Source organism: Peromyscus maniculatus, chromosome 1, assembly GCF_049852395.1.
Source record: "Peromyscus maniculatus bairdii isolate BWxNUB_F1_BW_parent chromosome 1, HU_Pman_BW_mat_3.1, whole genome shotgun sequence".
Classification (NCBI taxonomy): domain Eukaryota; kingdom Metazoa; phylum Chordata; class Mammalia; order Rodentia; family Cricetidae; genus Peromyscus; species Peromyscus maniculatus.
The window spans coordinates 131,190,457-131,214,158 of NC_134852.1; the positions used below are offsets into that span (position 1 = coordinate 131,190,457).

Here is a 23,702-nt window from a genome sequence, read left to right on the forward strand (position 1 = left end):
GTGGACCTACTTGGTAATAATTAAAATGCATTACCCCTCTTATTAGAAGTTCATATCAAAACTTGGAGTACTTTGGCTTTTATTATAATGATAGCTTGTCATGTTGGATTTCTAATCTGTCCCCATATCTCCTACTTAATTAAAACAAAACAGGGCTAGTGAGTTGGCTCAGTGAGTGGTGAGCTTGCTACCAAATATTAAGCCTGAATTTGATCCCTGATGTCCACATGGTGTGGGAGAGAGAACCGATTCTACAAGTTGTCTTCTGATTCCCACACATGTGCAGTGGTACAAACATAGACATAAATGTAATAAAAACAAACAAAACAATGCTTGGTCTTGGAGAGAGATTAGTAGCTTAAATTTACTTTTCTTAATGAAAAGATACTGGAGAATGGAATGTACAGATGGTCATTCATGCTTAGCTGGGTAGACTGGCAGGGCTTATTCAAGGAGTAATTGCCAGGTTTTCCCTCACCTTACATGGATTACAGGGCCGGGATTCTTCACCCGAGTAACATGCTAGGAGGGGCTCTAATTTGTAATTTCTGTGCTACATTGTGAACTTAGACAATACACTTCTTTCACTTTGTCATAAAAGAAAACTCCAACTCATTAGGATTCCTGGGCAGTCTGAGTACAGCTACTAATGTATCTTAAAGAATGGAACTGAGTTTACAAATAGAACTTTAGAAAATGAAATAAGGATGAGATTGATCTGCTGTCAGCACAAGTTCATCCGCCCCAACATAAAACTTAAGTTTTGGTTCAGAGAGTGTATTTCTATTTTCTAAAATTCCTAACCTAGAAACTGCTGTCCTGCAGCTGATTTTGAGGTGGATTGAATAAGACCTTTTCTTTCCTTTCCTTTTTCCTTTCCTTTTCTTCCTTCCTTTCTTTCTTTTTGGTTTTTTGAGACAGGGTTTCTTCGTGTAGCTTTAGCACCTTTTCTGGAACTCACTCTGTAGCCCAGACTGGCCTTGAACTCAAAGAGATCCATCTGTCTCTGCCTCCCGAGTGCTGGGATTAAAGGTGTGCGCCACCACTGCCCGGCGTGAGATGTTTTCTTGGTGAAACATGCTGCTTCATGTCTGGCTTTTCTTTCATTGTAGACCTAAGATTATAGTTTTATTTAATCAAATGAGTAATTTGTGATTTTTAAATTATTTGGCTAAGGCATTTACAAGTATTTCTTTCATATTTTCTACATTGTTTTATGGTGGAACTGATGACATTTTGTCCTGAAGGCAGAGCCTGCACAATAGTGTTTTGAAACTCTTTCTTGATGAACTCAGTCCACTTCTGAAACCGTTACGTAGTAGTCTCAAGATGACAAAATGCTTCTGAAGCTCTAGTGCTGTATATGTTGTAGGAGATACTTAGTGCAGATAGACACCTGTACAGCAGAGGAGCTGGTTAATGACTTGTTTTGTGGCTTATACCTGTAATCTCGAAGTGCTGGGAGACAGAAGCAGGAGGTTGAGGCCATCCAGGGCTACATAGTAATACACCATCTCAAAAAACAGATAGATAGATAGATAGATAGATAGATAGATAGATAGATAGATAGATAGATAGATTGATAGATTGATAGATTGATAGATTGATAGATTGAAAGAAAGCTACACCATCTCAAAAAACAGATAGATGAGAGATAGATAGATAGGTAGATAGATAGAGACACAGACAGACAGACATACAGACAGATTGAAAGAAAGCTATAAGATAAAATATCATGAACTAGGGATCTAGCTCAGTTGGGGAAGTATTTGGCATGCAAACATGAGACTTAAATGCATTGCCCTAGTACCTATGTGAAAAGCTGAGTGTAGTGGCATGAATTTATAATCCTAGCATTGAGAAGATGGATACAGGAGAACCCCAGGCTCAGTGCCGTGCATAGCCTAATTATTGATTGCCAGGCCAATGGAAGACTCTGTCTTAAAAAAATTCAAAATGGATAGTATCTGAGGAATGACATCCAAGATTGACTTCTGGCCTCCACAGTTGCCGTTTTTTTCTTATCTATTTTTTGTATAATTGTAAATATAAATTATAGGTACATATTTTGAATCCACATTGATTTAGAAGACAAAGTTAAAACCTTTATTGGCATCTCAGTTTTTTGTTTTGTCTTTTTCAAGACAAGAGTCTCACTATGTAGACCAGGCTGGCTTTGAACTCACAGATCCACCTACTTCTGCCTCCCAAGTATTGGGATTAAAGGTGTGCGCCATCATTCTCTGCCTATCATAGTTATTTTTAAAGCTGTCTCTAAGTGGGAGAAATATTAACCAAATTCGTTTTGATTTTTCCAGAGTGCTTGGTATAAATGAATGGCAGAATACAGGGTTCCAGTATGATGTCATCAGCTGCTTAAATCTGCTGGATCGTTGTGATCAGCCCCTGACATTGTTAAAAGATATCAGAAGTGTTTTGGAGCCCACCCAAGGCAGGGTCATTCTTGCTTTGGTTTTGCCCTTTCATCCCTATGTGGAAAACGGTAAGTGTGGACAGGCCAACTCTTCTCAGAATGGTTATCTATTGGTAGTTTTGGTTTTGTGCGATGATCAACTAAATGTTGTCTAGTGTTTCTTAGTTGCCTAGAATTTAAAATAATACAATTAGCCATGTATAAAATCACCTTGGTTAATGCTTATCTTAACACAGATTGTATAGCCCTCTAGTACTCCCCTTGCACTATAATAATTGATACTCAGCTGGGTCAGTGCATCTGTGTCTGTACTCTGTGTCTTTAAACGGTGCTTGAGCCATTTGTCCAGTAGCTTATAAGCCAAGTCAAGCAGTGAATTACATTTTTCAATCTGCTAGTAGATACTTGCTAAATGTGATGGCTGTTTTGTTTTACATTTTATAATTCTTGTCCCAGACTAAAAATGATGAGTGTTCTCTTTTGAAGATATTCTTGTTCCAATATGTATCATGTTTTTGAGTAACAGGATTTAAAAAAAAAAATGAATTTTATCTCCATTTTTAGATTTGTCTCTGTGTGTTTGTGCATGTGAGTACAGCATCTGCAGAGGCTAGAAGATGGCATCAGATCCCTAGGGCCTGGAGCTGCCCTGCTTGGCTGGGAAGTTGGGTCCTTTGGGAGACCAGTGCATGTTCTTCACTTTGAAGCCATTTCTCTCTCCAACCCTTGTCATGTGATTTTGTAAATTAACGCTGCTGGTCTTCATTGATATTGATTGAAGAGATGGGCTTTTTGCTGGCACTTAGATTTACTATGGCTTCTGACATTGTAACTTAATGTCACAGTAATTCATACTTCAGCTGCTGTGGTTTGCACTTAAGGTTGTCTTGAAAATTACGGTTTTAATCCTCTCTTCTCCATTTTGATAAATTAATGTACAAATATATAATTACTTATTGTACATGTTAATATTTTAAAAATCTTTAGTCTTTTATTTCTTTTTTCCCCCCTGAGACAGGGTCTCATGTAGCCCAAGCTAGCCTTAATCTTACTATATAGCCAAAGATGACCTTGATTTTTTGATCCTCCTGCCTCTCTCTCCAGTGCTAGGATTTATGTGGTGCTATATTAAACTTTTTAATCTTTTTTTAAAACCCTTTAATTAAGGTGCTTGCACATTCCATTCTTCTCTTCTTGTCCTTATTTTTCACCCATGGTCATAGTCTTTCCTTCCCTCCTTCCTTCCCTCCTTTTTTAACCCCCTCATTGTTTCTTGTTTGCTTGCTTCTTTTGGGGACAGGTTCCCAAAATTCAGCAGGTTTGAAACTCATGATCCTCCTGTTTCAGATTCCCACATGCTGGGATTGCAGGGAGGTCACTATAATAGGGTTCTCCCATTGTACTTAATGCTTGTCTTTAAGTTTACCCCAAATTGTTGCTTTGGGAAATAGGAAATTCTCTCCCCCCACCTCCCTCCCTCCCTCCTTCCGTGTGTGTGTGTGTGTGTGTGTGTGTGTGTGTGTGTGTGTGTGCAGGCAAAGGACATTGACAACAGTTGTCTGTCTGTTGCTCTTCATCTTTAGTTTTTGAGATGGGGTCTCACTGAACCTGGAACTTGCTGCTTCATAGCTGGACTGGTTGGCCAGCAAGCCCCAGATAGCTGCCTGTCACCGCCCCCCCCCCCCCCATTACAGTTCCATGCTGCCACACCCGTCTCTTGTGTGGGTGCTAGAGATCTGAACTCAGGTCTCATGTTTGCATAGAAGCATGTTAACCACTAAGTCATCTCTGCATCACTGAGCCTTCTTCCTAGATTTGGTTTTGAGGCTGGATCTCAAGTAACCTTAACTAGCTGTGTAACTGGGGATAACTTCGACTCCTAATCCTTCTCCTGCTTCTTTCTGCCTCTAAGAAGTGGGTTACAGGTGCTTGCCTCCATACCAGGCTTGAAGATAGAAACTCTGGAGACATAGGAGGGCAGGAAGAAGATGGATGGAATAGCTGTCCTCTCCCCGATCTTCCTTCTCTGTACATTACGTTCCTGTTGTTGAATGGCTTTTCAGCCTGCTGCAAGTGTGCGTGTCATATCTATGTGCATGTCATGTGTATGTTACACAGTGAAAAGACGAGCAAGTGTCCTCCCATCTGACCCCGCTGCAGTGCCGTTCGCTCGCTCTCTGTGATGAAGCCTTGGCTCCATTTCTGCACTGCACTCGCTAGTCACTGAGTTGTGAGGCTCTGGCTTCCTGTGTCCTGATGGGCAACCACATGATAGAATTTAATGCTGCTTCCTGGCACAGCAGGAGGTGGAAAAGCAGGAGGAAGAAACATCAATCTAACCACAAATTTCATTTCCTCATGTTTCTGACAAGAAACATTGAAAGGAAGTCAGGCTAAACTAGAGCGCAGTCTTCACTTAGGACTGAGAACAAGCTCCTTGATTGTGGGTGTCCAGAGCTGCCTGTGGACTCTGTGGAGTCTGGCCTGTGACACATTACAAATCTGAGACAAAGCCTTGTTGCTAGGGGTGACCTTTATTGACCTGTAACTTCTGCAGATTGTCCGGGCACTATGTTATTGCTGTTGCTTCCTTTCTCCAAGTCTCTAATTAGACCCTGATGATTTCCATGGGAAACTGTGAGACTGGAGACTTCAAGGCGCGGTGGGCTTGTTGTGAGGGTGCCTGAGTGTGCTTAGCCTGCTTTGCTTAATTAATTAACAAAAAGCAATTATAGGTGAAATGATTACTCTTGGTTTTTTGGTGTGTGTGTGTGTGTGTGTGTGTGTGTGTGTGTGTGTCAGTCAGTGTGTCAGTGCCGTGCATTTAATTACCACTTTGTTGTATAGACTAACTTAGAAGAAGCAGTCTCATGTTTTGTTTTTAAAGATTTATTTATTTCATGTGCATTGGTGTTTTGCCTGCACATTTGTCTGTGCGAGGGTGTTGAATCTCTGGAACTAGAGTCACAGACAGTTGTGAGCTGCCATGTGGGTGCTGGGAATTGAACCTGAGTCCTCTGGAAGAGCAGCCATTGTTCTTAACTTCTGAGCTCCACCTGACTCTGCTATCCAGCCTCGACTGTGTTTCTTTTTAATCTCTTTACTTGGTACCCTCACCTAATCTTCATTACGGGTTGATAATCTGGTGAGACGTGATCAGGGAAAAGGATGTAATTAAGGAGAATTACATTGTACAAATGAAAATTTAATAACATGATTAATTTGTTAAAATCATAATTTTATGCAAAATCATTCCTGGTAAAAATGGTTCAGGCAGCTTGCACAAGGGTATATAATGAAAAATCTTTTCTTTTTACTCCAGTCCCTGTTTGTTTTTAGATCACCTAAATGTTCTTCAAATGTTACTCCACATGTATGCGGATAGAAGCTGTTAGGAATACTTTAGATACTTTTCCCCTGAAATATATCTAGGAACACACTTGAGGCAAGTGACCTGGATGTAGGGTGTGCTGGGCCGGCTCAGACTGACTCACGGGACCCGACTGTCACACGGAGTGGATGCAGTGAATGGCCTGTTCACTAGGACTGTCATTGCAGTTGAGCATGGTGGAAACATTGACATATGGAGTTTAACAAACTGCAGATTATTTTCTCCTTCTTCAATGTGGTTGTTAGCATTTACTGTTGTAGGAAGGAGGCCAGACACTAGCAGTCAGCTTTGACATTGTCAGTAACAAAAATGTGGGCATGATGATTTAGCTGGTAAGCCTAGTGCTTGAGAGACCAAGGCAGGAGCTCTAAGAGTAGGTCAGGCCTAGCCTGGTCTACAATGAGTTCCAGGTAAGTCTGCTTTACACAGATTGTCAGCTTTTTTTTTTTTTTCCCTGAGACAGGGTTTCTCCGTGTAGTTTTGGTGCCTGTCCTGGATCTCGCTCTGTAGACCAGGTTGGCCAAGAACTCACAGAGATCCGCCTGGTTCTGCCTCCCGACTGCTGTGATTAAAGGAGTGCGCCACCACTGCATGGCGTTGACACGTTTTTTAAGAAATTCTTTTTTTGGGGGGGGCTGGAGAGATGGCTCAGAGGTTAAGAGCACTTGCTTGCTCTTCCAAAGGTCCTGAGTTCAATTCCCAGTAACCACATGGTGGCTCACAACCATCTGTAATGAGATCTGATGCCCTCTTCTGGCTTGCAGGGATATGTGCAGACAGAACACTGTATACATAATAAATAAATAAATCTTTAAAAAAAAATTATTTTTTATTAAGAGTTTACAAATCTAGGAGTTAATATTAAATTTTATATCTGAGTGTTCAGCATCTCTGGGGATGATCATACTGAATTGCCTGTGAGGCCTTTTTAAGACAGTGTTACTTTGTTCTGTGGCACTTGTATTTATAAACATTGTAAGTAAAAATGCCATGAACAGTGTTGGACCCCAAAGTTTAGGGTCTCAAGTGGGCACCCCAAAAACCCAGACTCCAGTCCAGTTGATGCAATAGCAGGAGGATTTATTAAGCTTCTGTACAGAAGGGCTTCTCTGCTCCCAAGAGCAAGAGTCACATCTTACTGCAGCCCCATGAGGGCTTTTAAAGGAAAAACCCACAAAACCCACAAGATTACAATTCCTATACAATTTTGTTTCACAAGATCATGGTCTGATCACAGAGTGATCACAGAGGGGGTACAGTTACGTCAACAGGTACATTCTTCCTGAAACCTCAAGGTGGGTATCAGGGCAGGAGTGGAGTTTACACAAAGGTCACAGTGGTCCTTCCTGGAACACCTGCAACTATCCCAGTCACAGTTGAGCACATCTCTTAACAGAAATCTCTTTACATTGTTATATGGTTGCAGGGGAGATTGAACAATGGCTAAGTCAGGTTGCCCTTGGAACTAGATTTTTAGTTTCTCATTTCCTGGTGCTTGAAGTTTCTCTTTTCCTGAGGCTTGGGGGTATAAGCCTGAAGGGCTAGGGTCTTTCAAACAGCTGGGCATGGTGGCGCATGGCTTTAGTCCCAGCACTCAGGAGGCAGAGATGGGCAGATCTCTGTGGGTTCGAGGCTAGCCTGGTCTACAGAGCAGGTTCCAGGACAGCCAGGGCTATACAGAGAAAGCCTGTCTCAAAACAACTAAAAAAGAAAATGCCATGAACGTTGATCCTATTACCTCTTTGTTCAGTTCTAGTGATTGGAGCCATAGTCTTGCATGTGCTGTACAAGTACTCTGCACTGCAGCACAGCTTTAGCTGTTCACGTTGTTGAAATCGCTTCATTTGCTTGTATGCATGGTGGGAGATATACTCGTGGAAGTGAGAGAACAGCTTGTGGGACTTGGTTCTCTCCTTCTACCCTGTGGGCCCCAAGAATTGAGGTCTTCAAGCTTGGCAGCAAGCACCTTTACAGTTTGAGCTATCTTGCTGTCTCTTAATTTTTAAAAATTGATTTATGTACATGCATTGGGATGTATGAGTGCAGGTGCCTACAGAGGCTAAAAGACAAGGAGTCAGAATACAGGGGGTTGTGAGCCACCTGACATGGGTGCTGAGAGCCCAACTCCTATCCCTGTTAGAGCAGTAACTGCTCTCCAGCTCCGTCCCCTCACCCTTGAATTTTTATTTGAGATAGGGTCTCACTAGGTTATTAGGCTGGCCTTGAACTCAGGATATTCTTTCCTCAGCCTGAGGAGATACGGTTACAGATTTGACCACAGTGCCTCATAGATAGCATTACTACTATTGATAAGTAAATTGTCTATAGCTGATCTTTATGTTTATGGGGGATATTATCTTAGTTTTATATCATTGCTCTGCTGTTTTTTTCGAGACAGGGTTTCTCTGTGTAGTTTTGGTGCCTGTCCTGGATCTTGTTCTGTAGACCAGGCTGGCCTTGAACTCACAGAGATCCACCTGGCTCTGCTTCCCGAGTGCTGGGATTAAAGGCGTGTGCCATCTCTGCTCGGCTGTTCTGCTGATTTTGTAGAAAATAATTAGGAATGTTATACTCTGTGTTTTATTCTTTGAAAATTTGATAATATTGTTTTGTTAAACTGTTATGTGAGGCCTGTGCTTTTCAGAAATAGCCTGCTAGCAGCTTTCTTACTCATTTATAAGGTCATGATCTGATTAAATTAAGACTATTATGTTGTTGTTGTTGTTATTATTATTATTATTATAGTGTCCTGCTATATAGTTTTGGTTGGTCTGGAACTTGCTATGTAGCTTGGGGTGGCCTCAAATTTATGTTTGTCTTCCTGCCTCTGCTTCCTGCATGCTAGGATTTATAGGCATACCCACTATTCCTGGTTAGACATTTAGTCTAAAACTCACTCACTCAGATAGAAACAAGGAGGACTTCCAGTCTGTTTTGTGGAAAGAGCTTAATATCAGAGGGCTAACCTCTGTTTGAATTTGAAATATTGGTTAGCCTGGCTTCTTAGTAATCTGAGAGCTTCACCCTCCCAAAGTGGCTAATACCCACATTGGGGTTTATTATGAGGGTTATCATGTATTAAACAGTGGCCAACTGTATGGGTCTGGTTTCTGGTATTTGATCCATGCTAGATTTGTTCTAGTTTATCCTATTCTCTTAACTGTTTTTATTTGTGACTTTATTGATCATACTTGTTCACAATTCCTCCCATAGAATTATTTGCCAGTGTCTTTTAGTCTGCTTTAAACTTATAACAAAAGCATTCAGAATCTGAAGGCTTCATTTTGCGTTTTAACTGTCTCAAAGTGAGTTCTCCATTGGTGTATGTGACTCCACAGCTATATTCCCATTGGTCACAGGTTTGAGATTCCTTACAAAGATGAAAAAGGAATTAATTTTTTTGAAAACCCCTTTGGCATGTCTTGGTAGGCAATTCAGGGTAGAGGGTAAAGATAGAAGACTTCTGGATCCATCTGCCTCTTCTCTGTTAAGCCTCCCCACCATTGTGCTGTGTCTTAGAGGTAGGCCCTTTGGGAGGTGATGGGGTTCACTAGGTCAGTGTCTTGTGCTGAGGTCCCAGAGCCCGTACTCTGCCTTTAGCAGTTTGGAGGAGGGACCTAATTAGAACCCACATCAGCCCCCAGAACTCTGAAAAAGACATTGCTGCTGCTTATAAGCCACAAGGCCTATGACACTTTGTCCCAGCAACAGCAACCGACTAAGATGTGTCTCATTTCGTCTTCGCTGTCATGGGAGTCTCCAGTCATATGGGAGGCTGCAGTTTAGTATGTAATAGGGAAAATTCTCTGGATGCTCAGGGAGCAAGAAAGGACTTAGACAGTAGTTTCTGGAGTAAAGTCAGTGGGAGTGAAGTGTTTCTCATCTCAGTTGAAACACAAGGAGGTTTAAAATAGAATTATTGTTCAGTCGCATTCATACAAAGGCATTTGAAGGCCTGTGTGCTGGGAAGAGCCAGGCCGCGGATATACCTCGATAAATGAGCACTGTGCTGCTAGTGATTCTGTTACAGAGTGTAGCTGTACCAGGCAATGCTGGGGTAATGTAAAGAGACAGGGCAAAGTATGGTAGGACCAGAGAAGGAAAGATCACTAACTGGGACTTAGGGCAGGCTTTGTGTGCGTCGCTGAGCTGTTGTGTGTGTTGTCTTGTTTTTACAGTGCTGGGCTTGAACCCAGGACCATGCTCATTCTATTGAGCTGTATCTTCATAGTATGTTGCAAACTCACACAAGTGCATATGTAGAAGCATGAAGATACAGACATTGTGAGGTTGGGCTAGGGCAAGTTCAGTGTAAGTCAAGGACAGAGTGCTGGGCTGACTTTGCAGAACAGCCAGTGCTCACTGAGTATTGGGCCCTCTTGTGTGTGATGTTGGAAATAGAGGTCCTTCCTCTGAAAATAACCTCCGAATTTCAGTTTAAAATCCAACTTTGAGGCAGTTGTTGCATTCATTCTTTGGGAAAGGCATATTAGAATTCAGTCCTAATACATTAGAGATTTGTCTCTTGGAAACAGTGCCAGAGCACAGTCACTGGCAGAAATGAATGGCACATGCACCCAGTACTCTGCTCTCCTAAATGGAGTTAGTACTTGCCTTTTTCTGCCGTCTGGTTCAGAAGTTCGTTTATTTTGCCTAAGCTGGTAGTTTCCGATTTAGGGAGTTCGCCCTTGGAGTCCGTAGGAAGTTCATTTTGGAGTATGGAGGCAGAAAGATGAGTTCATGGGCTGTACGAGGCCTTGTGTCAGAAAGGGAGGGAGGGGAACGGCTCAGTGGTTAAGAGTGCTGTTCCCATCACCCACATTGGACAGATCACAACCGCCTGTCATTCCAGTTTCAGAGAATCTGATGTTCTCCTTTGGCCTCTATGGGCAACTACACACACATAAATAAAAAGTAAAATAAAAATTTCAAACAACTAGCCAGCCAACAGAAATGCTGCCCTTTATACCGTTTTATTCCTTTTGCAGTAGCTAACATACATATACATGTGTATATACTATACACAATGTGTGTGTGTGTGTGTGTGTGTGTGTGTGTGTGTGTGTGTTTGTGTGTGTGTGCGTGTACACGTACAATTAAAGTGAGGTCACCTGCTCCTTCCTCTGCAGTTTTTGGGACACATGTTATCAGGATAGCACTGATTTGAGCCACCAATGTCAGACCCTTCCAAAGAGACCTTTGAATGTGTGAAGACTATCTGTGTTTTAAGAAGAGTGTGTGCCATTTAGTACCTGTTTAAAAGAAACTGTACTGCTAGAATACACTGTGATCAAATTTAGTGAGCAGTGTGAGCCTGTCGGTACTTTACATTCGAAGAACAATCCATGGCACACCTCTTAGTGAAATAGTGAGGACCTTGCTGGACCAGGCCTTCTGTCTAGGCTCATTGAAAGCGCATGGCCCTGGCACTCCCTGGGCCTGAAGTCTTTGGCACCACACTGACATCTAGAGTCAGTTGTGTGCGTTTGTTCTGAGGCATCTTCTGATCGCTTTGGGTTTCTCTTGCTAGTCTTCCTCTGTCTCTCTTGGTCTTGCTTTCCTTGGCTGTTCTGTGTACTCCAGCAGGAGAAGAGGGTGCACTGCCCATTGCCCATCACAGTATCAGAAGAGGTGACTTTTGTTCCAGGATACTTTTTACAGTCAGTTTCTCTTACTCAAAAATTGGCCTTCTCCTCACTCCTTTTGCCCCCTCTCACTTGATTCTAATTGTTTCATCGATCCCACAACTCAGGAAGACTTTTATCCCCCCTCAGAATTGAGATCTGTGGTTTAACTTTAAGCCTTCTCCGGGTTACTGAACTGACAGGATATATGTAACTATTTTAAAAGACTGCTAAGATGAAGTTGTTTTTAAATTAGCTCCTTAGATAGACTGTTCATGGCCGGGCGGTGGTGGCGCACACCTTTAATCCCAGCACTCGGGAGGCAGAGGCAGTCGGATCTCTCTGAGTTCGAGGCCAGCCTGGGCTACCAAGTGAGTTCCAGGAAAGGCGCAAAGCTACACAGAGAAACCCTGTCTGGAAAAACAAACAAACAAACAAAAAAGATAGACTGTTCATGGAAAATTAGAAAAAGAGATCCTCCGGTTGAATTTTCTTGAGGTTTTCATATTTGTAGTTTCCATTGGCGACAGCTTCTAACATTCTGCCTTCTGGTGTGGCTGGCCATCTTTTCCATTTGTTGTGTCTTTTTCTTTTGGTGGTGGCAGTTGTTTTTGGAACAGGGTTACATTTATCTCTGGCCTCAAATTCATCCTGTACTCAAGTATGACCTTGAACCTCTGACCTATTTATTCTACCTTCAAAATGTTGGGATTATAGCCTCGTGTCACGTTGCTGAGTTTTTGGGGTGACGGAGATCAAACCCAGGGCTTTGTACCTGCTAGGCAAGCACTCTGCCGACTGAGCTACATCCCCAGCGCCCTTTGGTGTTTTTGATTGGCTTGTGTCCATTCACACTGCAGTGGATGCTGGCGTTTCAGTTGCAGTGATTTAATGAAAAGTGAAGCACATCTATGGTCTTCCAGAGTTGGGAAGTGCTCTTCTGTTTTCATAAGTGCCGTCTCTCTCCTGTGACAGTAAACATGAGCCGTGCTTAACATTATGTTACCAGTGATGTCGTCCTCTAGCTACATAGGAGCTACTCTGCCACCATGCACCTTTGGTCTTGTATGCACTTTGAAACAGTGTGTGTGTGTGTGTGTGTGTGTGTGTGTGTGTGTGTGTGTGTGTGTGAAAAGAATCCACCCTTTGCTTTATTGTGTGATTTTTTTGAGACATGTAGTCCCCGGACTGACTTTGAACTCACTATGTATGTAGTCCAGGATGACCTTGAGCTTTAGATCCTTTGCTTTTACCCAGTAAATACTGGGATTACAAGTATATGTTACCACAGACGTGGTGGCGCACACCTTTAATCCCAGCACTCAGGAGGCAGAGGCAGGTGGATCTCTGAGTTCGAGGCCAGTCTGGTCTACAGAGTGAGCTCTATGACAGCCAGAGCTGTTACACAAAGAAACCCTGTCTTGAAAAGTCGGAAAGCCAGGGGAGGCAAAACAACAAAACACACGTAAATGTTACCATGCTCATCTTGGTTTTGTTTGTTTCTGAAACAGGGCTCAGGGTCTTCCTACTGGCCTTGAGGAGCCTTCCAAGCTGGCCTTGAGCTGATAATTCTTCTGCCTTAGTCTCCCAGGTATTGGGATGACAGGTGTGCACCATCATGCGTGGCCCTTCTAGTTATTCTAAGTCTGGTTCACCATTTTCCTTTTTAAAAGACAGTGTCTTACTATACAGCCCTGGCTAGCCTGCAAGGTGCTCCTCAGACTAAGCTGGCCTCTAACTCCCAAAGATGTGCCCACTTCTGCCTCCCGAGTGCTGGCATCAAAGGTCTGCACCACCACACCTGGCCTCATTTTTCCTTCCTTTAAAGTAGGCTATGGGAACTAAAATAAAATCTTCATGATGTTGTTGTCAAATGACTCAGAGCGTTACAGTTCTTAGTTCCAGTCTTCCTTCCGACTGTTTACTTTTGCTTTCCTTGAAAGGCACTCAGGAGGCAGAGGCAGTTGTGTCTTTGTGAGTTTCAGGCCAGCTTGGTCTACGTAGAAAGTGCCCAGCCAGCCAGGACTACAAAGGGAGACCGTGTGTGAAAAAAATAAAATAAGCCCTAGCTTCAGTAGAAAAAGTGTGAATAGGCAGTTTTTGTCTTTATGCTTTTTTATATCACAGGAGGGTGGATTGAATATGTGGATAACTTTTTTTTTTTTTGGTTAAAAAAGTTTAGATTTTTATTTTTAAAAACTGATGCTGGGGGTGGGACCCAGGGCCTTCACGAATACTGGGCAAGTGCTCTGCCATGGAGCTATTCCCGAGCTCATGAAAAGCTCTTACAAATTGGATAACTCTCCCCATCCCACCCCACCCCCCAGCAAAAAAAGAAAAGAAAAAAGAAAACAATCACACTTCATAGTCATCATCCTGTTGTATTTGCCTCTCTCCTGGTTATCTAGTGTTCTCTGTGTCCATGGTTACAGAAGGCTTTGCATTCGGGCCATGTGTTGTGTGGAACCAGGTACCCTACGACCCATAAGCTGGACTCCCTCCGCCTAGACCATCCTGCCCCCAGTGTCCAGTCCCAGAACTAGAAAGATGCTGCTTTTGTATCACTAGCCAGTGTTTTCCGTACTGGTAACAAGTAACCTAATCATATTATTTAATCTGCACAGGTTTGCAGCACTGACTTAGGCCTACTGCTCACTGGCTGCAGTACAAAGTAGCTTCCAGTCGATAAAAGCTCCTTGCCTGGGTTGAAAACAACCACATCACTAAAATGGGGGCCTCTGCCTGGTACACATTGTATCAAATGCCCTCTGTCATAGTTTTGGCTAAACAGGTTCTCTGATAAAGACACTTTGTGAAAAGAGTCTTCTAAAGGAAAACTTGATTATTGACAGCATATTCTTTTCAGGGATAGAAGCTTTATATGTGAATTGTGTCCTGGGCTGTTTTATACTTACAGGCTGTTGGCTTGTTTCCACGTATCTCTTATGGTATAATTCTTGAGCGATTTCCTGAAAGATTCGCCGAGCACTCTTCTGTAAAATCAAAAGGGAAGCTTTGTCTTTCAGGAATGTGGGCTCCACCGTCATTGCAGGGGGCTCAGCAGTGGGACCCCTCTGCGGCCACACTGTTAGCTCTTGTGTTCCGAGTGCATTGAATGGATTTATGGCAACTTCCTCCCAGATGATTGCAGAGGATCCCTAGTGGGGTGTAGCAGCCTCTAGGGGGGAAGTTCCTGTGTTGTTCTCTGGGCTTCCTAACACAGCTGACATTTGAACTGGTGCCCGCCCGCCCGCCCGCCACAGTGTGGAAACACAAGTACTGACAGTACCTTTTGTGAGTCTTCTTTGGTTTCTCTACTTCTTGGACTCTTAGATTTTGACTGCCAAGAATAAGAAAATCCGTGAGCATTTTGTGATACTATGCTTAAAGAGAACTGAGCTGGCTCAAGGTTTGAATGATATACACGAGATAACTTTCATAATATTTTAGGTGCTTTTGTTTAATTAACAAATGAATTTAACAACTTAAATGGATCTTATTGTAGCATATGGAAGAATTCTAGTAGATATTTATACCCTTACTTGTTAACATATGTACAGATCAAAAATACTCCTTTTTGGTACATTAACTGTTTTTGCTCTTAAAAATTGTTCTTCTGGTTTTCCTAGATGACAGTAGCCTCTCCCCTCCCCACTCCTCACCCTTGCAGTAGAAAGTCAACACAGGTGCTTAATCTCCTAGTTGTGGGCTCTAAAGAAGGAGTACTGAGTTGATCTCTGACTAGTAGTCCTAGTTATGAAGGCTCAAGGATGCCTGCAGCCTCCTCCGAAGTGGAGGCCTAGAAGATGTGAGCCAGGTGTTTGCTGGGCCAGCTGTTTCCTGGCGGACAGATGAAAATCACTTCTATGGTAACATCCTAGGTGAGAACGTTTGACTTACTTTGCAGAGGACTAGGAAGATCACACACACCCCGGTGATGTAGACAGAGAGCAGTGCTAAGAGCACTATCAGGAGACTGCGCACCTCCCTGCTGAGAAATCTTTCTTCATGGTGGAGACAGAAAGAACAGTCACTGTCCAAGCATGTTCTGGCAGGCGTCTATGAAGCATCACTTATGCTACATTTAGAGGTGGAGCCTGAACTTGCTGTGCTCCCCCATCCCAGCAGTGTCTATGTGGGGCCCCATGAGGAGAAGATGCTTGAGAATGGGATGGAGTCAGTTCAGTGGCCTTTAAATGTGCTACAACAGAAATGCTTCTTCATAAAATGAAAACATTAAAAAATTAAGTTGAAGAGCCAGGCCTGGTGGCTCACACTTTTAAGGACAGCATTTGCAAGGCAGAAGCAGAGTTCGAAGCCAGCCTGTTCTATGTGGTAGGTTCTAGGACAGCCAGGGCTACATAGTGAGACTTGCTCTCAACCAGCCACACTGAGGGGAACATCTGTTGTAGTGCTCAGAACCACCTTTGTGTTTGTTGTGACTTGGTTTCTCCCTTTCTTACGGTGCCGTACTGCTTGCTGAACCTAGTGCTTCACACATGCTTAAGCCTTCTGCCACAGAACGGCATCCAGCCAAGTTATAAGCATTACTTAAATACACGGACATTTACACGTTCTTCTGTTAGAAGAGACCACCAAGAGTCACCAAGTCTTTTGGTGCGGTGCAAGTATTTTCTTGGTATTTGTTGGGGCAACTGTGTAAAGCTGACTAGTGCCATCTGGTAAACACTGGAGGAGCGGGAACCCTGAGGATCTTAGAGCCAGGCCCTTGCTTTAAAGGCAGTTGTAACATGTGTTTCCCCTAGTGAAGCCCTCCGAGGAGGAATACTGTTTTCACATCTGAACTCTCCTTTTGGGCAGGAAGTATTCTGTGTTCAAAGAAGGCACTAAGTAACTTGTGTGTCTTTCAGTACTGATTATATGAAACATGAAACAAAGAGATACAAAATTATTTCCCATTAACCTATGGTTCCAGCTAAATATCCCATAGGTACTGTCCCATGGACTCAGTTATGTAATGCACATTTTTTCCTGTAAAACAGTATAACATTTTGCTCAGATCTTTAACCCTTTATCTCACAAGCACAAATTACGGTATAAATCTAGTAGTATAACATCTTGACACAAGCTGCTAGCGTCCAGAACCTCCCTGACTGACTCCATCTGGTACCCACAGACACAGAGGCAATGGTGGGCCTTTTCCATTCTCTCTCCATCCCCAGACTTCATGACTGCAAGCCCAGCAGCCACTCATTTTCCCTGTGCCAGCGTCTGGGTGTGACACGGGAGGCCCCGTGTGTCTTATCAGCTTTCTCAGAAACTGGCTTAGCATTGCACCACCTAGAATATCACTCTGTAAGACAAACATAAGTGACCAATAAATTGGACTAAGAAAAAATAAAGAGGATTAAACACAAGTTTGGAGAGAAGCCACCAGTATATCCTTGGCCTTTGCCATTCTGCCTGGATATCAGAGAAAAAAAAAACTGATTACTCTGGCTTCCTGTGAAGATCTCTGACCATCCCTCACTCACATGAGCACATCAAACCTACATAAGCATTGGCAATGATTTCACCAAGCCATTCCCTTCAGTAGTCAGTCTGAGATAAAGACATTTCAAACAGACTGTGGTAGCATTTGCCTGTAGTGCCAGCTCCTTGGGAAGCTGAGGCAAAAGCAGAACTTGAGCCAAGAGTTCAAGGTCAGCCTAGAACAATATAACAAGACTTGGTTTCTTTAAAGGAAAAGAAAAGTGAGCAATAACAAGAAGAAAACCAGAGAAAAGGCTTCCCACGATTATGAAAGTAACAACCATATACGTGTTAACAAATGTGACCCAGACTGACCTCTCACCACCAGTGTAGTCCCGTTTCCAGTCTGTTTAGCTCTCGGTGCTGGCTCATGGGGAAATACTATTCCACAGATGTAAATTGCACTGTCATTTGGAGACACCCTGTTGACAGTGAGGGAGACTTGGTTCTGGTCCAGGGTTTCTCTCACCGTGAACTTGTCTGCCTCATTTCTGCATCCATCCAAACACAGAGCCTCAGGCTGATGAGTGCCACAGCGAAACCACAGGCTTCTTGGTTGCTTTGAAGAGCATCCAGTTGTGGAAAAGGTACACTCCATGGTGACGGTCTCAGAAGTGTAGTCCACCTCTAGGTAACCTGGCTGCACCACGGAGACAGTACAGGCACCCAGCACACCTGCATGAGGAAGCACGTGAGTGTGGGGGAGCGTCTTTGCTGTTGCTGCTGCCTGGCACTTCTGGGCCAGGGCCCAGTCAGTCTCTTGATTCTTGTCCTGTTTCCATTAACAACAAGACTATAGACAGCAGTGGGCCTCGCCTGTGCTAACGCATTGCTGCTGGTCTTTACCTGATGGTTGTTGGCATGCCATCTGACTACCTGAGGACAACCTCAGAGAGGTTCTCATGGGATCAGTGTGGCTGGTGAAAGTGGTGTGTCTGAAGCCAGAAGTACATTCTTAATGGCTACAGGCATTTCCTTGATCACAGGCCATCCATGTAATCTTGAAGAACCTGTTTCCTCCTGCACACCCCTTGTTTTGGGGTGTGATTGAGCACTTGAGCATCACTAGATTTTCTGCCTGCTGGGGACTGGATTGCCTAGAGATGAATCTGGTGTCCATTTGGGAATTAGGATAACGGGAAAAGATGTACCTATGAGAAAATGCAGCTCTGGCCCAGCCCATGGCTTCCCTGACTACTGTAGAGCTGAGGCCAGGGAGGGAGTCCCCTGTGTGTTGGTCTTACTTGACTCGTGTAGTGACAAGGAGAACACAGACTGGAGTTGGAACCCATCTCTGAACTTGCGCCCTGAGTGCTGCCTGGGTTTCCTGTCGTGGGATGCTGTTTCCTTGTGCAGTTCAGACAGAGTTTAAATGTGGTGATGCCCAAGCCACAGTATCTCAGAGAAGGCAGTCGTTTCTCTTGTGCCCCTGCCATTCCTGCTCTCCACTGTGTGGAGCTGCTTGGAGCTTGAGTTCCTATCTTGGCCTTCTTGCCCTAGAAATGCGATGCTGGAAAGTCATATGAAGAATAGTGTGGGTTGAGACAGATGGGAATTTATATGAGTTTTTAGTTCAACTTCTGCTTAGTTGTTTAAGCCAAATGGTCTCAGAAAAAATAATGGGCCAATGGTCTTACTTATTCCAACTCCTACTTTGTTCTGAGAATGGGGATGTGAGGGGGGTGGCAGGCAGGTGATCAGTCCAAGCCCTCTGATGCTTCTATTCATTTAGCAGGGCTTCTCAACCTTGCTAATGCTGGGGCACTTTAATACAGTTCCTCATGTGGTGCCCCCCAACCATACAATACTTTCATTGCTACTTCGTAACTGTAATGTTGCTGTTGTCAGGAATCACAATGTAAATATCTGATATGTGACCCCCAAAGGGGTTACAGCCCACAGGTTGAGAGCTGCCGCTTTAGGGCTGGGGCTCTTTTGAACTTAACATTTTGTTCTGTAGGTTCCCACCCAGATCATCAGAGGCAGTGCAGTCAGTCAGGGCGTTGGTGAGAGTCTCTTCTCACGTTTCACTGAGCAGTGTGTACTGTGAGGGAAACTGAGGTTCTGTGAGACGTGCTGAAAGGAGTTGGTCAGCTGGGAATACCTCCTGGCTTCTGTGCCGAGGGCAGTGGGGTGACCCTCGTCTGTTGACTGCAGCCCCTCACTCTGCCTAGGCACAATCACCCTAGGAGTCTAGGGACCACTGCAGATTTGAAATGGGTCAGTCCTGTCAAGTTCCACCACTGCAGACAGAACCCCAGTCTCAGATGGCTTGCAGGTGAAGATTTTAAAAGTAAAGCCAACTTTTAACACAGCAAGAAGCACTTGCAACTCGGGAGTTTCCTGTCTTAGTCTCAGGGGTGGGAGAAATCACGAGACAGGCCAAGGAGGGGGCAGTGCTGTTCCCTCTCCCTCCAGTGGAGCAACATTAGCCAAAATGAGAAGTCGAGATCGCGTCTCACCACAGCCCTCTCCCGTTAAGGTTTTCTTTTAGAAATTCTTAGGATCTGTGTTTTTTTGTTTTAAATCAGTTCCCACTGAAAATGTCGAAAGTTTAGCTTGGAGAAAATAATCACCTTACAACTTTTTGAAAACTAAAGGATACCGTAAGCTTATTTTGTTTGTGCTAATGTGTGTCTGCCTGTTCAAGTGTATGTAGTCAGGTCTGTGGCCAGCATGCATGAAAGTTGGGGTATGTGTGGAGGCCAGAGGATAACCTCAGTTGTGATCTTGAGAACTATCTACTTTTGTTTTCCAGACAGGGTCTCAGTAGTTGAATAGGCTGGGCTGGCTAGTGAGCCCTGGGGATCTGCCCATCACTGATATTGTAAGTGTGCACCACCAGGCCTGACCTTCTCACACGGGTTCTAGAAACCACATGGAGGTCCCTCTGCTTGTGTAGCAAGCACTTTGCCGAGTTATCTCTCTAGCTCCAACATTTATTATTATTAATAAATTATTACTGTCATTGCCATTTATTTATTTATTTATTTATTTATTTATTTATTTATTTATTTATTTATTTATTTATTTATTTATTTTTGCTTTTTTTCAAGACAGAGTTTCTCTGTGTAGTCCTGGCTATTTCGGAACTTACTCTGTAGACCAGGCTGGCCTCAAACTCAGAGATAAACTTGCCTCTGCCTCCTGAATGCTGGGATTAAAGGCGTGCGCCTCTACTCCCCGGCCCAACATTTATTACTGTGGAAGATGTCAAACCTGCCAAAGTCGGTACTTAGCACTGTGGACCCAGCACTACCTCGGTCTTGGTTCCTCTCTCCTTACTATCTCATCTCCTCACTCCACTGTTACTGTATCTGCAGACATTTCATAATGCAGCTGGAGACAAGGTTTCCTTGAACCAGTTAAAATAGTGTATAAAGGTAGTATATACTCATTGGGACGCTAGGACAGTGTAAGGCATCACACAGTTCTTTAGTCAGAAGAGCCACTGTTAACGCTTTGGTGTAATTCGTTCTCTTCTCCTCCCTGCCCCCCCCCCCCCCCCCCCCCCGTGTCCTGCTGCTTTCCTTTCCTTGTCTGTGAACCCTCATTGCTGGACTGCAGACTTACGCTGTATTTCTTTACAGACGGGGAAAACTAATTTCAATTTCAAAACTAATTTGCTCTGTTTCTTTCCTTGCAGTCTAAATTCTGTGGGTAAATCTGAGATGATTTACGACAGGTCCAGGCAGGATCTGAAGATTAGTTACATTACCGGGTGGCTTTTCTCTAGAACAGGTTACAGTAACATTGTCCTCTGGAAGTATTAGGCAAATCTTAGGGTGCACTGGTCCAGAGCGAGCTTGCCTGTGTGGGAATTGACTCGTTAGCACTTACGGTCCTGAGCAGAGCCTGTCTGCTGAGCCTGTCTGGTGAGCTGTGCTCGAAGCCGCACAGCGGCAAAGGTCTTGTCAAGGCCGGTAGGAAACCTTCCTTCAGCCGTGGGGAAGAAGAAACCCCACCACCGTACTCTAGTGCTACACAGTTTAAATTATTTGGCAAGAGCTTAAAGTATATGTATATTCGTCAGGAAGCAGCAATTCATTTAAATGAAACAGAGAAAAGGGAAAAAATCCTCCTTACCGACATGAAATAGGATCAAGCTGATTTCCAGCCAGAGGCCGATCTTGCTTGTGCTCACAGGGCCCATCACTGCGTGTGCTGGGCATGTACTCAAGAGGATGGCCTTCCTTTTCCTCCTTTCTTTTTTTCAGAAAGTAAGAAGTAAAGAGGAACTCTTATTAAGGAAGCACAAGCAGGAACTTTTAGAAATTGTGTAAACATGGTTTGTAACAAGTTTCAGCATTTTAAGTTTGAGATTTCAGTTGGGAGTGTTTTTCTAAATGTGTGTATATTAGAAATTGTTATAGGCATTTGATGTTCTGTGTGGAGGTTTGCTTTATACCTAGCTGTGTTCTAGGAAGTCATGTGGTCCTCAGGCAGTGCTTGACATTTTCAGAGTGCTCTTGATGCTGGTGTAGTCCTCTGAGGAGTGCCTCTCAGGGCCAGAAATTGCCAAACCTGAGCAGCCACAGGCTGTGTTTCCTGTAGGCCTGGGAGAAAACCGCATCCTAGTGAGGTGAAGAAGTACATGGCTGCTGTTAAGCATGTCCACCTGGCTTTAATTCAAAGACTCCTTAGTGTTGACAAGCAAAATGGGTGTGCCCCTTGGTCCCTGTTCTGGGTCTGAGTCCCACACAGCCCCCTCCCTGCCAGCACACACACTCAGCCTCGATCTGTCAGGTGCTTCTTTATAAGTAGCAGGAACTGACTCAGGCTGAGCCAGCAAAAAGAGACTTGTTAACAAGATTCAAGGTGGCTCCTGGAGTTTTAGAAGGCCTGGCGAACCGTGTGAACTCAAACTCAGGAGGCGTGTGAGTCCCACTGAACGGGTGTGATGCCGAGCTGCTGGCTCCAGGCACCGAGTGCTGCACCCTTGTTGTTGGCACCACCCACCAGGCCACCTCCCTAGCCACTTGAGACCAGTGCTGCACGGAGCACAAGGCTGCCTCTTCTTCTGGCTCACCAGCTCTTCATTCCAGCCTTGGCAACAGCCAAGGTGTTGCACCATCCCCTGCTGCAAGGAAGGCCAGAAAAGCAGCTTCCCATCCCACTAAGGATTAGCTCCCCAGGCAGAGAGTGCAGTACTGGCCACTGAAAAGAGCACAGTCTTCCCCCCATACCCTGTGTGCTCTGGCCACCTGCTGGTAGTAGAACCCTTTAGCATCAGAAGCCTCACTCGGAATTCCTCTAAAAGCACCCCGCATTCAAGTATACTCTCGGTTTTGTCTGTATAGTCAGGGTGTGGCTTGTAGGAGAATGTGGTCTTGCCTACTTTCTACACCCCAGACTCCTAATACTTATAGGTTTGGAAGTGATTGACAGATGACTTAGGGAATGGGTCGGCATCTCTGGAAAAGCATGTGCATTTCTGTGAATTAAAATTCCTCATGAACCTATTTTAATTTTCATTCAGTTAACTCTCTAGGCAGGAAGTTGAGTAAGTGTTAGATATACGTGTTCCCTTGTACTGACCAAAACCTTTCAAATACTAGTGGTTACTCTCTGACCCCATATTTGTGTATTTACTGGCTAGTGTTTTGAGGCACAAAAAAAGCTCTGTCAATGTAGGCTCTGGATGCAGGCAGCCTGGGGGCATCACTGTGGGCAAGTTCTGTTGCCCTTCCAGACTGTCCACCTCTCCTGAAGAGTGTGGGGACTGCTCAGAGATGGCACATCCAGGGGCATTCGGTACCTGGAATGCTGGCTCTCCCTTCCCTTCCCTTTTTTAGTGAATCATTTGTTCAAGGATTTAACTTTATGTTTTTATTTGTTCTAGTAGGTGGCAAGTGGGAGAAACCATCAGAAATCTTGGAAATCAAGGGACAGAATTGGGAGGAACAAGTGAATAGCCTGCCTGAAGTGTTCAGGAAAGCTGGCTTTGTCATCGAGGCTTTCACCAGACTGCCGTACCTGTGTGAAGGCGACATGTACAATGACTACTACGTTCTGGACGACGCTGTCTTTGTTCTCAGACCAGTCTAAACATGTGGAGGCCCAAGCCTTCAGAGTCCACCCCTGGAATCTGCCCTCCAGAAGAGGGGCTGTGTCCAGTGATGTGAGCGGGACTGCCTCTGGGGGCTGCCATTCTCAGTATCATGTAGGAATTTTAAAAGCCAAAATACTAATTCTTTCTTTGTAGTGTGTAAAGGAGTGTTTTTAAAAACAAAAACCCAACTCTTTGTGTATTTTTAATCAACTCTTTACTCAGAGTCACGCTCCAATGCAGGTCACTCTCCAATTATGATGGAAGATATTTTTTATACTTAATTGCTGTAGGGACTCATTCCCAGACAAAGCAATAGTCATGACGTCATGGAACTGATAAATGGATTGTTTTTAAATAAATGAAGACTGGCAATAAAGCTGTCAATTCAATTCCAAATATTGGTTATAAGGTAGAGCCACAGATAACTCATTCATGTTTAGAAACTCCTTCTGTTACTATCCAAAAAAATGTTTTTAATCATGCTAATAAACGTTTTTGGAGATGACTCTGGCACCATGTTTGAGTCACTTTCAGATTTGAAACATGCAGGCTGATGCAGGCTGAGCGGGGAAGGCGAGCGTCAGCTTGGGCATGGTGGAGAATGCAGCTGTGGAGAACCTCAGGCAGCTTTGACATCCCTAGAATGAGCATTTAGATACAGTGCTCCAGGGAGCACCATCCTCAGTCAGTGATGGGAAACACCTGCTT

General features: G+C 44.0%; 2 protein-coding genes across 5 annotated transcripts in view; one reads left to right on the top strand and one right to left on the bottom strand.

The window, feature by feature from the left end:
- Positions 1-23,499, top strand: part of Mettl9 (methyltransferase 9, His-X-His N1(pi)-histidine) — a 47,407-nt gene extending 23,908 nt beyond the window's left edge. For 2 of the 4 annotated variants that reach the window (XM_042282949.2, XM_006980331.4), the window contains 2 exons: positions 2,319-2,503; positions 22,785-23,499. In XM_042282949.2, the coding sequence (XP_042138883.1) occupies positions 2,319-2,503; positions 22,785-22,990 (391 nt within the window). In that variant the 3' untranslated portion in view covers positions 22,991-23,499. The remainder of the gene's footprint in view (positions 1-2,318; positions 2,504-22,784) is intronic. The other 2 variants (XM_076551642.1, XM_006980332.4) reach the window with 1 other exon arrangement.
- Igsf6 (immunoglobulin superfamily member 6) lies at positions 10,782-21,169 on the bottom strand. Its single transcript, XM_006980330.4, has 6 exons — positions 21,029-21,169; positions 17,258-17,617; positions 15,350-15,453; positions 14,739-14,789; positions 14,365-14,442; positions 10,782-12,415 (listed from the first exon to the last, which is right to left on the bottom strand). The coding sequence occupies exons 1-6, from the start codon at positions 21,093-21,095 to the stop codon at positions 12,359-12,361; spliced, it is 717 nt and encodes a 238-aa protein (XP_006980392.1). The 5' UTR covers positions 21,096-21,169; the 3' UTR covers positions 10,782-12,358.
- Positions 23,500-23,702: the final 203 nt, after the last annotated feature.

Bases quoted from the DNA above. Each gene is read 5' to 3' on its own strand.
- Igsf6 (XM_006980330.4), bottom strand. From the start codon at position 21,095: ATGGGCCCTGTGAGCACAAGCAAGATCGGCCTCTGGCTGGAAATCAGC. The intron at 17,618-21,028 runs GTAAGGAGGATT...TTCCTCATGCAG, and splicing joins CTTGATCCTATTTCATGTCG to GTGTGCTGGGTGCCTGTACT. The intron at 12,416-14,364 runs GTAAGTATAAAA...TTACTGTCACAG, and splicing joins TGGAAACAAGCCAACAGCCT to GAGAGAGACGGCACTTATGA.